The 15,538-nt window shown below is 43.5% G+C and overlaps 1 protein-coding gene across 1 annotated transcript; it reads right to left on the bottom strand.

Annotated features, from left to right (window-relative positions):
• Window positions 1–4,918: 4,918 nt before the first annotated feature.
• Window positions 4,919–15,191, bottom strand: wnt11 (wingless-type MMTV integration site family, member 11). Its single transcript, XM_082550213.1, has 6 exons — window positions 14,770–15,191; window positions 13,204–13,399; window positions 10,791–11,035; window positions 8,682–8,959; window positions 8,296–8,588; window positions 4,919–5,943 (listed from the first exon to the last, which is right to left on the bottom strand). Exons 2-6 carry the CDS (start codon window positions 13,284–13,286, stop codon window positions 5,769–5,771), a joined length of 1,074 nt encoding a protein of 357 aa, XP_082406339.1. The 5' UTR covers window positions 13,287–13,399; window positions 14,770–15,191; the 3' UTR covers window positions 4,919–5,768.
• Between the last annotated feature and the right edge of the window lie 347 nt (window positions 15,192–15,538).

Here is a 15,538-nt window from a genome sequence, read left to right as displayed (position 1 = left end):
GCTCTAGTGGTCGCCCGGGTTGATGAAATACTTTAACGAAGCTGAACGGTGATCGTCAACCTCCTAAATTTTCTGATGCAAATAAACAAAACAAACCTCAAAGAAAAATGAATTCAACCTTTGGGCCACAGTCACAATGAGAGTGGAATATTTGCTCGAAATAAACAGCACCCACATCTGTTTTCAATATATCAGTATATATGACAAACAAAGTCCTTTCCCAACAATATCCACTTGTGCATTTATTTTATAAAACTGGACACTGAAACAAAGAAACACAAAAGCTGTGCGGCACTTCAGATGAACATCCACAAATCAGCACCAAGTGGGACACTTAGTTTATCCCAAATGTTTTGAATCCATCCACTTTTTTCGTTTTTTTAAAACCGCTTATCAAACTAGCGTTGCAGTAGGAGGTGAGGAGGCGGGGTACACCCGGGACAGGTTGCCAGTCCGTTTTGTTTTGAATTTTTCTGTCATAAAGTCTCTGTCCTGTCTGTCAGAAATATGAAAACGGAGCCATAAAAAACCAAGTCTGGACATCTGGCAAACACATCCGAAAACAGAGAAAATATAATTGTCCTCCTCGCTTCCTTTGCATAAACCGACTGATGAAAAAGAATCCAAATCTCTTGCATAACCTCACCTTTGTCCCCATGTTTTCTATTATATCCACTCCCTCTCTGTTCTACATATAACAAGTTTCCTTTGATGCGCTTATATGACATCATTCAACTCGGTGTGACAGCTGCCCGTTAAATTAGGATACAGACGAATCCTTTATGCAGGGTGATGAAACGCCTCGCACAGGCGATCGGCCTGATAACTTATCTGCGGCTGGTGTGTGTGTGTGTGTGTGTGTGCCAGGCAGCTGATCTCGGCACTGCTGGCTAGGTGAATGTCTTTCATTAGTTCTTTCAATCTGGCCTCAAACGGTGGGAGGTTTTATGTCGGCCGCTGGCTAAAATATCCTCAACCATACTGTCCACATACAGCCGGCCTCACAGGGCACACACTTATCGTGCAAAGCACACCTCAGAAAGTGCCATTAAAGTCGTCTTTACATTTGTGATCCTGAATTCTTTCCATGAATCATATGCCGAGAGTTTACATAGTTTAACTCAGCCAGACACTGGGTAAACACGGCGGTGTTTCACTGATCTTCATGTGAATAAAGCTGCAACGCTCTCCTCTTTAACCCCTCTCAGTAATGTTAGCTGTTTCTTTCTCGGGGTTTGTTGACTCCTCGACCGAGGGCACAGCCTGCTCCGTTGGCCCCCCAGACAGATTTACCGTGATTACACGGACCAGTGTTTACTTTTCCCAGCATACTTAGCCGGCTGTTTCTTTTATTCATATTAATTCACTCTCGCTCGTTCCCTCTCCACGGCTCCCATCGTCTGTCCTGTCTCTGGTAGCTTTTACTGAAGCTCTGCCATCCAGATCAGAGCTGATTCATTATCTTTATGTTGAGATTATGAAAGTTTATAGTTTATCTGTTTCAGGGTTTTAAAATCCTGTTTAGTCTGAATATTACAGGAAATTTGTAGTTAAATGAACAACATGCCGTTTAGCTTTGGTAGTGTGGTTCTACTCTTACAGACGGTTTTTTACTTTATAGCAAAGTAAAAGTTCTTTGACATAATGTGCCAGGCTCTTGGAGATTACTCGTTTACTATGTTTGTGTGTTAAATCATAGGCTCAGTGTGACGCACTGTGATTCATAACAGGAAAATAATATGCGCTGGAGCCCGGCTTCTTTCTGAATAAATCCAAAGAGTTAAAAGAAATAAAGTTACAAGAGAGAACTGATATTATAAAGTTACACAAATAAAACACGAATAAAACGTCTCCTAGTTAAACTAGGAGATGAACCAAAATAAATGAAAATAAATAACTGATTTTATTTATTTTGTTCACTCTACGTTTCTTATATACTATTTCATGGTATATATGTGTGTTTTGATTAAACACATATGTTGGCCAGGATACTCGGAAAAGCAGTTTTTATCTTGGGCCCCGTTTGCTGCTCAGATGACGCTTAAACACTTTTTTTTTCTAAAACTCAAAGGGAAGGGGTTGTTTTTTCTACCAATAATAACCTATAATATCCACACTAATATACACAGAAAAGAAAACCTAAGCCAATTAGCACATGAACCTTTAAAAAGCCTATAAACAGACCTTTAAATGACCTTTAAACAGCTCAATAATACAGGAATAAAAACATATTATATTTTTTATTATTAGTATTATTTCTGCAGTGGAATCCAAAATCTTCACTTGCATTCACGTAATGTTCTTCTGTGACCTCCTGCCGCTGTCACTGTCTGTTTCTCAGCTACTCATATGGAAAAGAAATAGAAAAGACTTATAACAGACTTGCATCAGATGTGGCCTACTTCATATAGTGAATCATGTAAGGCTTAATATGATTTACTCATGAAAGTGGCCACTTTCTCATTACTTTCATATATTGTTTTAGGAAGTATCCAAAACATACAAGTTTCATAATATAATTTTTCAAGGGATCTTATATCTGTTTTCACTCTTGTATGTTTTTCATACAAGTTTCACACAAGACAGATACAAACTTTATAGGATTTATATATATCTTTTCCATATGGGAGTAACTGGGTTGTTGTTATCTAGAAAGGCGCTTGCTTTGCATGATCTGCTATCTCCCAGCAACATGCCTGAGGACACGGACACACACACACACACACACACACACACACACACACACACACACAAATGGCCTTTAACAGCACAAACTGCTGGGTTCCTTTTAAAGGCTGGAGGCTGAGGGTGGGGGTGGGGTCCTCAAAAGTCCATTTACAGTACGGGTCAGTACATCTCAAAGCCTTTACCACTCCAGCCAAATTCTTTGTTCCCCCCCCATTCACAGCTAGTTATCTGGACTGCAGGCTGCACAAAAGCCAATTGGCATTATATTGTCCGGACTGACATTAACCCCTGATATTTCCACTGCTCTCTGTTAGAGTCCCCTTTTCCTTCTCTATTACCAGGCAATTCCCACAGAGCGAGAGGTCAGACCAACCGTGGAGAGATACTTAGATACTCTGACAACAACAGAAAGAAAGAAAAGAAAAGAAACATAAACTGCAGCAGCGATTAGTTCCGTTTTATCTTTGGCATCGTTTCGGACACAAAAGTGCTTAACGGGCCGGATGAAGGTGGGCCAGAACAAGCAGCCCATTCACGTCCAGTTTACTCACACGCTCACTCTTCTGCTCCGCCACATCTTTATGCAAACGGATGAAACAACTGAATAATAACTGATAACCACGGGCTCACAATTGCCGCGACACACTGAGGCAACATGAAATTTTTTAGCATGTGTCTAAGTGAGATACTTCCATAGGGTTAGCGAAAGGTCAGCCGAATAGTTGCACGGCTTAACGATAACAATAGTTGTTCACGGGGTCAGTTGGCTGCTAGCTCCAGCCTTTGCACACGAAAGCAGGTCAGAGTAAAGGCCTATCTAATCTTTAGACGTGTGGTGCACATACTCTTACGTCAGTATTTCATAACTATGTGTTTTAGGAGAATTTCTCAACTTCACATAAACATTAAAGTCACTTTTACAAAACTGTTAAACATGACCTTTTTTTAAATGCATTCAAATACTCGGGTTGCATCCTCTGCAGGAATGTCTCGTCCTCTGTGGAAGCTTCACTCGGCAGGTGAGGCTTCACATTTCTGCAGCGTTGAACTCGGTGACAGATGGCGGTGGGTGGGCTCGCAACCTATTCTCTCTAAATGCCAGGCTGAGGAATGCCATTGACTGAAGGGTCCTCGGGGCTGTTGTGTGCAGATAGAGCAGACCCCCGCTCACCTGAGCATAGCGCATCTTCCCTGCCCCCAACCAAAAGTTTGCAGTACCACCGCCGGTCACCGACTTTAGACTGTTCCTGCAGAACAGCAACCTCTGATCAAATGTTTGTATGTGTGAGACTTCTTAGGAGTTTGTTGTTCAGTCACTACCCTGAGTCACACTGTCAACATGCGTCATCTTTGGTTCTCTGCTGAAACACTAAAGAGGTTTGTGTCTTCAGGGCTCTTGGCTTTCGATCCAGAGTCACATTTCTCCTCATTACCTGAAATAGAAATGGCTAATCAACTCTTCTTAACCTGCCAAGAATGAAGCTAAATTAAGAGGACAGCTCTGAAAGGAGGACAGCGTCATAAAAGAACCACTAAAATCTAAATGACTGCTGATAACATTCCCTTCAGCCTCACTTTTCCAGAGTATGCAGGGCTGTTTTGGCAGTTTCTCTGTGTATCCACAGGCTAGGGTCAAGTAGTGTTACAGCTTGAGTGAGCGCGCTGCTCGGCGCTGCAACATATCATGTGAGCGCCCAGCGTGGACTCGACGTCGTCCACGGCTATTTCTGTCAGTGTAAAATCATGAGAACCGCTTTATCCAACACAAGGCTGGTCAGAGGGTAATGTCCCTGCACAGCACTGAGTCTGTTCCCTCTAACAGGGCGGCAGGCTGCCTATATGTTCAAACTGAATTAGATTAGTCTTTTTTTAAAGACGCCATGTTTGCGCGTTGGAGGTCTGGGCCTCAGACAGATGAGTGTTTGACTGCTGAAGCTGTGGTAGGAGTGACAAAAATCCTTTTGCAATGGCCTTTGTGAGGAGGTGGAATGTCCAAACAAACAGTTTCCCAGGGTTTGGGTAATTCAGAGAGGGATCCCAATAGGCTGTTGAACTCTGCAACTCATTACTGACTGAGCTGAGCTGATTTACAATCACTGCACAATATGATTTGTGGTTAACTGGCATTTTATGACCTTTTGGAGTTGAAGTGAGCTACACCTAAATTTGCTCAGCGTAAAACTAATTACTCTATCTAATGAGTCTTGAAAAAACAAATACAGTATCCAAGTAAAGATGATAGTGAAGATCATTTAATTATTTTATAAATACTTCTTTCTTTATTTCAGTATACAAAATAACAGTATGTACATCCACACAAAAGTGGTTTACAAAAATCCATGAGTTCAGCTCATATGCTCTGAAAAATAGAATATATTTGGAATTGCCTGCATGTCAGACAAAAATGAGATAATGCACCATTTCAGAAAGTCCTCTCAATCCACAGGGATGCATCCATGTCACGATCCACACGGGATACATGCCGTGAGTCCAAAACATCAACTGCAGATATGTTCCGTGAATGAAAAATGCTCAAGTTCCCTTTATGTTGCTTTTCTTCCTCTATAGTCCATTGCTGAAGAGGAAAAAAGTTGGAAAAGTACCTAAAAAAAGGATGGATCCACGGGAACCCTTCGATTTCTGTGGATTAAAGCCAAACGTAAGCCTTTGTCTAGTCGGGAGAGAAGGCGACGTTCTCTCCTCCAGCATCGAATCCAATATTGTTTCTTTTTATTAGAGATAGAATGAAATAGACTTGGACCCAGTAGCCCTGTTTGGGGGATTTATAATCATTAATAAGAGAAAGAAATTACTCAGGAGGACGGCGCTCTTCGCATGAACTGACTGGCACTGTCTCCACACTCCAGGTTTGTGAAGCGCAAAAGCTCAGAAGCCCAGTTGGTAGTTCGGGGATTTTGGTGGGAAACAAAAATGACACTGACACAAGAAGGGACCGCTTCTCACTGAGAGACGCGTGCTAAAGCTTAAGACAGAAGTAAGCCTTCTCTGTATTTTTAGTGCTTTGGTTAATCGGAAGCCTCGGCCGGCTGGCTGCTGGTCGGGCCGGCAGGTTGGTGGACTCATTTGCAGACGTATCTCTCCACGTTGCGCTCGCACATCTTGCAGGTTACGTAGCAGCACCAGTGATACTTGCAGTGGCAACGCTCCACCAGCTTCTCTGTGTACGCGTTGTAGCCACGGCCGCAGCACATCAGGTCACAGCTGTCACTGCCTGACGAGGTTTTGTTGCACTGCCTGACAGACATGAAAAACATGCAGTTAGACTGTGACTTTAATTTTCCGTTGCAATAGCTGATTTCTGTAGCCGAGGCAAGGACAAAGGAGGCGCATTTTGGAGCGAGCAATCAGCCGTGAAAGCTAAAATATTTCCAGTTCCTGCCCGAGACAATCAAGCTAACAGCTCCATTCTAAAACGTTTTGCACAATCTCGCAGCCTGTCGAGAGTCAACAATAGTCCTTTAAAATGGTTTGACCGAACTCTGCGCTTTAACCTTTGCGCTCTCCTTCTCCCAAACATTTTTTTCTTCCATTTTTTCTTTTTGTTTCCTTGTCTTTGGCCGGTGGATGCTCTGGAGCCTCTCGTTTAGAAGCCCGGGGCATCTTTTAGAATGAGCAGAGAATAGCCCCGCCATAAATCACACCGAGTACACAGGCCTGCCCTCCCTCTCTTTATCTGGCCCTCTTCACATTATTGCTTTGTTTTATGATGGCAAAGTGTTAATGACCAGCAGGGTGAGAGAGCTACCGAGCTAATGGCTGCTGCGCTGCGAGTGAAAGAAGGGGAGGAAGAGGGACAAGAGTCATTGAGAATGCAAGACAGGTTTATGACATCGGTGGGAGCTGCCACCCCGGACAGTTATGTTTTGTCAGAAGTATCTTCTGTGGTTTCACATCTGCTGGTTTAAAGTCATTTGAGACAAAAGCCCAGCCTCTTTCTGGGGACGTGACTCTTTTGCACCGGTGATCACGCTTGATCCATTATTTTACAGAGTGCGGCTCACATTAACTTTGCCTGTCCCAGATTGTCTCAGAGAAAAACTGGCAAACCGTTGCTGCTGCTTTAGTCCAAAGACATGCATGTCAGGTGACTCGAAATTGGCCCTAGATGTAAGTAAAGTCTATAAAATAAAGAATGCAAGTAAATGTGGCTTGTAGTGCAAATCATGTTGAGGGTCACAAAGACTAGAAAAGTGCCTTTAAATGCTCTTTCATTATATATACCTGACCACAGAGCAGCCATGAGGACTCAAGCACAAAAACGCTTAAAGTCAAGCAGCTAAAACGATAAAGAACAAAACTGCTCCTCGACTATGAAGCCGGGAAGCAGGAAAAATCTGCCTACATACTAACAGAAATTATTAATAGGCACACAGGAACGCTTAACAGTTAGCATCAGATCAACACTTAAATTAATAACAACAGCAAAACAGCTGTCTGGTGACTTTGCAGGAGCGCTAATGCTGCAGACTGTGAGGCTGCTGCAGTTATCAGCCTGCCAAAAGGATGCAGCAAGCACAGTGAGTGTCCTTGACATGAAGCATGTCCATGTTTATCTGTACAGTGACATCAGGCTGAAGGACGCATGATTTGCTAGTCACATGCTATATGTGCACACGTGTCTGGTGGTCTTATTTATATATTTATATCCTCCATAGCTCATACAGCCAGGATTGTATTCTGGTATAATGGAAGTATTCCAGTCCACAAAACTACATGTGTTCCTGTAAACCAGTGCGCATCTCGTCTCACATACCATAAAAGAGAGGCATGGCACTCCTGAAACCCTGAAATCTGCTGGGGAATTGTGCAACAACAAACATTTTAAAACCTTAAAACAAAAAAAGTCTTTTTGAGAGGTTTTTATAAGCATTCAATGGTCATTGTTCTTTTATCAGTTTAGCTTAAACGACACTTCTGAAAGGACTTGAAGTGAATCTGTGTAAGATCAGGTCTTTACAGCAGGAACTTTATCCTCCTGTACTGTAATTCACAAAGAAATAATGGACCTGAACGGTCTCCAGCAACATACACTAGAGAAATTAAATAAACTTATGTGTGTCTTATTATTCTGGCATCTCTTAGCCCAACCTCTCCCTTTAACTTCTAACAAAGGAGCACCCTCCCTGTCAAATACTGAAGGTGAGCAGTCAAAGTAAATCTTTATCTGTGTGGCGCAATGAAAGATTTCCCTGTTTGTGTGGCCCTCTCAAATCAATATCAGCTATAGTGCCCTCGGCCCTAAGAATAACCACATTCGTATTCATTTCAGATAGCGGGACAAGGACTCCAGTCACAGTGGGCCTTTCAGTGGCACATGCTCAGACACACCACAGACGAGGCTCTCTCAGGGGCAGGCACTTGTTATCAGCCAGCCTGTAAATCAAACACTGCCACCAAGCAGGACAGCACTTGAGTCAACATCCTGGATGAGCGGACATTCAGAGCTGATCATTTCCTCTTTGTCAGCTACATAGCTGTGGTGTTCATTTGACTCATGCTCAGAGAGCTATAATAACCCCCCCCCCCACACACACACACACACACACACACACATACGCACAAACTGGTGCATCGTGGCTGTCTTACCTGCCCTGCGTTCCAACAGAGCCCTGTTTTTCATTCCTGGAGCAGAAGTCCGGAGAGCTCTGCAGGTAGACGAGCTCATTGTCCCTCACCGGCCTGATGTCAATGTCTTTGGGCACCAGCTGCTTACGTGTCCCCATGGGCCGGTGAACCACTTTGGTGGCAGACAGGTACTTGGTCTTAAGGTCCATGGCGATATCCCTAAGGTCTTGCAGTCCTTTCCAGCAGGTCCTTATAGAGCAGGATCCAGACACACCGTGGCACTTACACTTCATCACTACTGACTCTCTCAGTACCTAGACATGAAGATGGAGGGAGTTAAACCACGACATACGGGACAGGCAAATATGGAAACGAGTCTGCATTTTTTTCACTCTTCTACTCTGTACCTGTCTGCCAACTTCACTGTTGTGTAGGTGCATCAGTTTGTTGGCGTGAGAGCTTGAGCGCTTCATCTTCATGGGAGCATCAGAGAATTTGGAGCCCATAATCAAACCGTAGTGCAGGTTGTCACCACAGCCGCCCCAGCGATAGCCGGGCTCTGGAATCTCAGCCGGGACGGGACCACACGAGCAAAGCCGCAGATCTCCAGTGGTGCACGCCCGCGCTATGGTGTGGCTGATGGTAGCCGCAGACAGGGCGTAGACGAACGCAGCCTCCCTTGTTCCTGATGGAAACAGAAACAGCAAAGGTGAAAAGGCAAAATATGCCACGTAAAATAGCAGCGCTGATATTCAAAGCAGTTCAAAAGACAACTTTTGCTCTCAAATCAAGTGTTTGGAAATCAGTAACCCTTGTTAGTATGAAACCAGTGATTACACTCCCTATCATCGTCACCAGGCTAAAGACTAGTGCGATGTCATCGGACAGCTTCTTCTTCTCCAAGAGTTTACAAACAAGAAAAATGAAAGTAATAAAACTTAGCGATACTATAATCAAAGAAGTAACCACGAGGTTTTAGGCCTGTGCTTCAGGCTTTCCTTTTAGTAAAGCTAATAGGACATACTGGGTCAGGTGACCCTGACCCATTATTTTGTTATTCTGCTATAAAGCTCAGGCTGCTGGGGGGATTCCCATGAGTTTATAAGCCTTTACTGCTTGTTAACTTTTCTCTCTGTGTTTTGCCGTTTTCTTCTTGTCCTATTTTTGCCATCTCTTGTAAATAACTCCGAGATAGCTGCTCCTTCCTCACCATATCCCAACAAACTAAATGTGGAGCGCAGAGTATACTTATGTAGAGCAATGTATCACCAAATCTAAGGGTGAGTCTGAAATTTCGATATATCTTCGTGATAATGTGAGCTTCACATGTACTGTGTCGTGCTATCCTCCTGTGAAATTCAAAATAACTGAAAAAAGTAATAAATAAAACCAGAGAATCGCCTTCCACCCACTTCCCCTCATCTCAGTAGTTTTTGTTGTAGCTGGATTTAATTTTCTCTGTGGTAGTGGCCATCGCATTTATGCAGAAATCTGCATACATTCTGACTTTGTGGTGACTTGTGATTTTCTTTTGCACATAGCCAATGAAAATGTGGAGTCTTCTCTCACAAGAAAAAGTACCTTAAAGTCTATTTACACAGACATATAACGCTCAAATTTTCCGTATAATCGTTGCAAGATTATATATGTAAAATGATTCTTTTAAACAAGACAAAAGAAAAAGACTCATCAGGTTTCTTCTGCATGGCCACCTTCTCTACAGTCTGTGTTCAAGCTCTCTATCTCTCTCTGTCTCAAACATCGGTGGTCATGCTCTAACACAGAGTGAGCGCTGATGTAATTGGTGGTGATGTGCACACATGGGAAGCACACATGCTATAGGATGGGGGGCAATTGCAAATAAGGGGAAGAAATCACGTATGAGCGTGGGCTGTTAGATCAAAGACAGAGATGAGCCATTTCCTGTTCATTTGGCAAATGGCAGCCATGGCTACCCCTCTCGCCCCATCCAATCCCATCCACACCTGTTGCTGGTTCAAAAATACTTTTAGCAAAATAAAACTGTCACACTGTAAGCAATAGTGCAGCATGAATTTCTTTTTAGGAGATTTCAGAAATAGCGACATAATTTATATATCGCTGAACGTACAGCTCTGCAGGAACACATGCTGGCAGGAAAAGAAAGTCTTTAAACTAAAAATTGTTTACAAAAGGCCAAAATCTGTGTCAGGGGTTATTTTTAGACAGGAACCACATATGCAGCAGACATGTGTATACCTCCCCCGAGCCCGGACGCTTCCTCCTGTTAAAAAGGGAGTTTTTCCTTCCCACTGTCGCCAAGTGCTTGTTCATACGGCACGGCCTGATTGTTGGGGTTTCTCTGTATTATCGTGGGGTCTTTACCTTATAACATAGAGCAGCTTGAGGCAACTGTTGTTGTGATTTGGCTCTCTGTATCAAACTATATAGAATCGTGGGCATAAAACACGAGGAGCATGTTTTTAAAGGCAACAGCCCCTTCTGCCCCGTTCTTCTGTTCGGTTTATAAAGCGTACCTCGGTCGAGGTCTGGTCGGTACTTCGGGGCATCGATGGGTATGTCAATGGAGGAGCAGTTCCAGCGCATGTCGGCGAAAGTCTTCTGACACGTCTTCTTGACTTCTCGAGCAGCTTGGATGATGGTCTGCATGAGTTCCAGGTTGCTGCGACACAGCTGAGCTTGGGAGGACACCATGCCGGGCAGTTGCTTACAGTGCTGGGTCTGGTTGATGTGTAATGATGCGGGAGTATGAGACAGCGCTCTGCGTGGAGTGGAAAGAAGCAGAAACAAAAGCTTTTGTGTCAGCATACATTATTTAGTACTTATTCTTTTCATTGCCATGGTGACGGCAACAAAGGCTTGTTTTATGACTTGTTAAATTATCGCGTTTGTGGAAATGCAGGCACGCCGTGAGTTTTATTTGGAATGGTGTGTAAGCAATTTGAATTCCATGCGCAGGCACAATTCAAGCCCACAGTGAGACACGTTGGCTGTTAACAAACAATTGGAAAACTGCAGCAGATAACGCTCCGGGCAGGGAAACGTTTTTGGCATGCGTTGCAGCAGAAAACCATCTTATCACGGTGAGAATTCCAGAGGAAAGTCAGCTGCAGATTCATAAAATACACGTGACACGTTCTTGGTCTTTGGTTAAAGTGCACGAGAGGCCTCGAGGATATGCCAAAAAATCTAGAAGCCAGATAGAAAATTGTAGATCCCCTTATCGTCTGAGTGTTTCTGCAGGAAGCATTGCCCTCTGTGGCCTCGGTTTGACATAAATCACTATCAAAGGGAGCACATATTTGATTTGAACAATTTACTGGGAATGAATGTGACAGAGGAAGCACAGGTGGAGCAGGTTAGATCTGTGGGATCTGTCCCTTTGCACACTGCTGATTGGTTTGTGAGAACCGAGCAGGGCAGCCTGCACCATGGCCTGTTTTGCATTAGGAGGCCGAGGAGCCGCCGCTCTGTGCCCCATGAAAAGCTGTGACTCCACTGGGCTCGCAGTAACCTGGTGTTGTGCCAAAAAGTGATCGTCTGCCAAAAACTGATTTCCGGTATTTGCCAAAAACTGATTGCTCGTATTTAAACTGCTATAAGTAACTTGTTGGACTATAATATGTGAAACATATGTCAAATGCATCCCTCATGGATGACACAAAGTCATATTGAGCCACAAACAACATTCGTGTAACAAGGTAGAAGCTGCTATCAGTTTTTGGCAGCGACTTTTATAGAAACTTTATTTATGCAGTTAAAAAAATCTCATTAACATTAAAAATGTCTTTTGTAAGAGTAAGTTGGCCAAGAGGAAATATTACAATAGTTCAGTAAAAATATTTTAAGTGGGGATAAAGGACCGGATTGGTTATAATGTAAGTACAATAACACAGAGTTATAAAGATACTTGAAACACAGATAATGTTTTAATTCTATATATAAGCCCCCTTTGTAAACCCTGTTCACCAAGTCTATTTACCAACATAAAGATATTACACAGAAAAAAATGACACAGAAACATTGGAAATCAGTTTTTGGCACCCACAGGTGTTTACAGCCGCATCCGTTTGGCATTGCACCTCCGTCCTTATGAAGACTGTAAGACTTCTCATGGGACTTGGTGCGTGCCATCCCACCGCTCGTTGGCACATCTGCTCAAGCGCTCCCACTATGAGCATTGCAACTTTTCATTCTGATAGGAAGTCACAGATATTTTTGCTACAGCTAAATGCAGACTTTTCCCAGAAGGTCAGAGAAACAAGACAAACACCAAAAAAAGACGGAAAATGTTAACACACAAAGCGACATGAAAACGGTGAAGAAAACCTTCCAGGGTTCGTAAGATTGACGAACATAAATAAAACCTGGATGTCTGTGGACTTGTTCGTTGGGAAGTTATTGTTTGCATGTACCAGAAAGTAGTTGCAATGGTCCTTTCTTTCAGCTTGCACTGCGTCTTTCTGCAGCGAGCTGTTTTTTATGATTTGAGGAAAAAACTGGACAACACGCAGAAAGCAGTGACATCACTGTCTGCGCCACCATGAGGCCTCGCCAGCCCGATTTTATTTCCTGCTCTCTGCCTTTGAATACTGTGGATGGTAAATTAAAACTGAAATATTCATGCAGTCTTTTCTTCTTTTTTCTTACTTAGGCCACATTACAATCAATAACACAAAATAGTTGCTGGCATGGTTTCATACGCTGGAGCACTCATCACCACACATGGACAGAGCTCCCCACCACCGCCACCACCACCAGCAGAAACAGTGCAGGAATGCTGGGGCCCATTTCAAAGCTGCCATGAGCCCTCCCCTCTATGAAACATGCAGCAAAGAGCAGTGTGGTGTATCTTCATGATGTCATCTGTTTTGACGCTCCTTGAAAGCAAAGCGTTGTGTAAAAATGGCAAAACGACAGAATACTTACAGCCATTTGATGCCAGAGCAGACCTGAGACAGCATCAGAGCCGCGATCACACCAAGAGGCAGGACATGAGAGCTGCCCCTCATGGTTGGACAGTAGCTCCGGCTTACGCAGGACACAAAACACAAAAGACTCGATGAACTTCTCGGCTCAGACTCAAAGGTCAGCGCTCACGGCACGATGCCCCTTCTTCTAAACCCTGTGATAAATCACAAAGAAAACATCAGTGACTTAGAGCTGCCGTGATGCGCCAAGCTGAAGCATTTCCAGACTTTTTGTGAAGAGGGAGATGAAAACATCAATGTAAGCACTCAAGGACAGGACAGAGAAAATCCATTCAGCTTAAATATGCAGATACACACACTAGAAACTAAAGAAGAACAAAATTATTTCTTGCCTACTTTTGGTTATTTTGGAAAAACCTGGAAAAGACAGTTAATCATTAATACTAACCACAAAGCGCAGGATCATTCCTGATGTGATGTTTAGGGAGATATTTTTTTTTTTGGTTCGAGGCAGAAGGAGAACCTTTAATTAAACGCTCTGGAGAAAGTAATATTTTTAATTTTTATATTTAAGATTTTTTAGTTTTTTTGCTCTCTTCGGCTGTAAAAATTGCGGAAAAATCTCAACAATTTAGACTGGCATTAGGAGAACACCAGCGAGGATCAAGGCAGAGATGGAGGGCCAGCGGACAGGGAGCGCGTCACAGGCGTTTATCTGCCCGCTGATTTGAAAGCTCTTTGAAGGCAGCTTAAAGTGAGCGCGTTATCGCTGCAGGTAATAAACGGCTGATAAACGGCGCTCTGTGAAGGCACAGTTCCGCTCCTCGCCGCTCACTGGCCCCTTCAAAATTACACATATTAATTAGCGGTGTGACTAATAACCTTTCAAACGCCTACTTTATGCTCTAAGATTTTTTTTAAATCGAATAAAAAAAGTTTCCAGAACAGCGTCGGCCCTTGTTTGCAGTTTGGCGTCAAATGCGTAATTCCCTCTGTCCAGATTTACTTCTGCGGGCCCTGCTGGTTAAAGCGGTCTAAGGGGCAGCTCGTGTTTCTCTCTAAAAGATGACGGCTGATAACCTTTTTTTTTTTAACTCTCTCTCTCTCTCTCACACACACACACACACACACACACGTGAGCCCCTCATCACGCCGAGATAGGCTAAGCGAGCCAGGGCGCATCGTGGATTATTTAGTCCTTCTTTTCCCCCTCGAACGACTGTGGCCTCTGAAGCTTGGCTACTAACACTCAATGCAAAACAATCATATTTTAATGTAATTAAATCTAATGTCATCTTATCATCAGTCTGTAACGCTGTTAGTCAAATCTCACGACGCACGCTGATGTCGACGTTTTTATATTTTAAACACCAAATTTAAATTTTAATCTGTGCCAGCAAACCAAAGTAACAGGGTTCAATAGTCTTCATATATTTTTAGTAAAAATTCCTCCTGCCGTTTTTTCCCAGCAAAAACTCCCTTCCTCTATTTCTATCCTAAACTTTTACGCACTGAGTTCTCAGACAGCCCGTGGGGCTTTTTCTGCAGCCAAACTGGGGCTCACCTTTGCCGTCGATCTCGGCTTTCCCGTTCAATAAATCAACAGAAGCGGAGAAAAGTCCAGTCCCAGTCTCAGTATCCTTTCAACAGAGCTGTCCGTGGCGCAGTCAGCCAGACGCTTTAGTAAAATCCAGCACGGGGTGGCAGAATAGCTCCGGGCAGGTACGCATGGTGTGTACCACAGCCGTGTCGGTCAGTGAGTGCGAGCGGGACAGAGCAAGGTTGGGCTAGAGGAGAATGAGTGAGTGAGCCTGAATGAGGGCAGACTCAGCTCTAAAGTACCCCTGCCCCACTTTGATCTCACTGCTGATGTCAGACCTGCATTAGCATAAGAAAGCAGTCCAGAGCCGAGCATGCAGGGCTACTGGGAAATGTTGCTGGACTGAAAGTGCTCCGGAACAGGGAGCTGGACTGACTTACGGCGTGTCACTGATGATGAATGGTCCACGCGCTGATCTTATTTTAAAAGCATTTACAGTGTCTCAGGCTTGTCATGCTCCCGACATCCCGGTATTCCTGAAGCTTTTTAAACACAGCCTGTGGCTGCTCATCGAGACCCGCGGAAATATTCTCACCTCAAATATTAGACTTCATATGAACAGATTGTTTGTGGATTCTTATTCTCATGCCACAATCCTGCTCTGTTCTCATGTTTTAAAGTAATAACGTATTTTATTATGACTTATTTATTATATTAAATGTGGTTAAAAATAGAAAGAAATTCAAAAACTGTGTCAAACTGGTGTGTGGACACTTTTATTTTCTATACTTGT

The sequence above is a fragment of the Aulonocara stuartgranti genome, assembly GCF_965226115.1.
Source record: "Aulonocara stuartgranti genome assembly, chromosome: 10".
NCBI lineage: Eukaryota > Metazoa > Chordata > Actinopteri > Cichliformes > Cichlidae > Aulonocara > Aulonocara stuartgranti.
The sequence above is the reverse complement of the archived record's forward strand: the minus strand, read 5'-3'. Positions and strand labels throughout refer to the sequence as shown.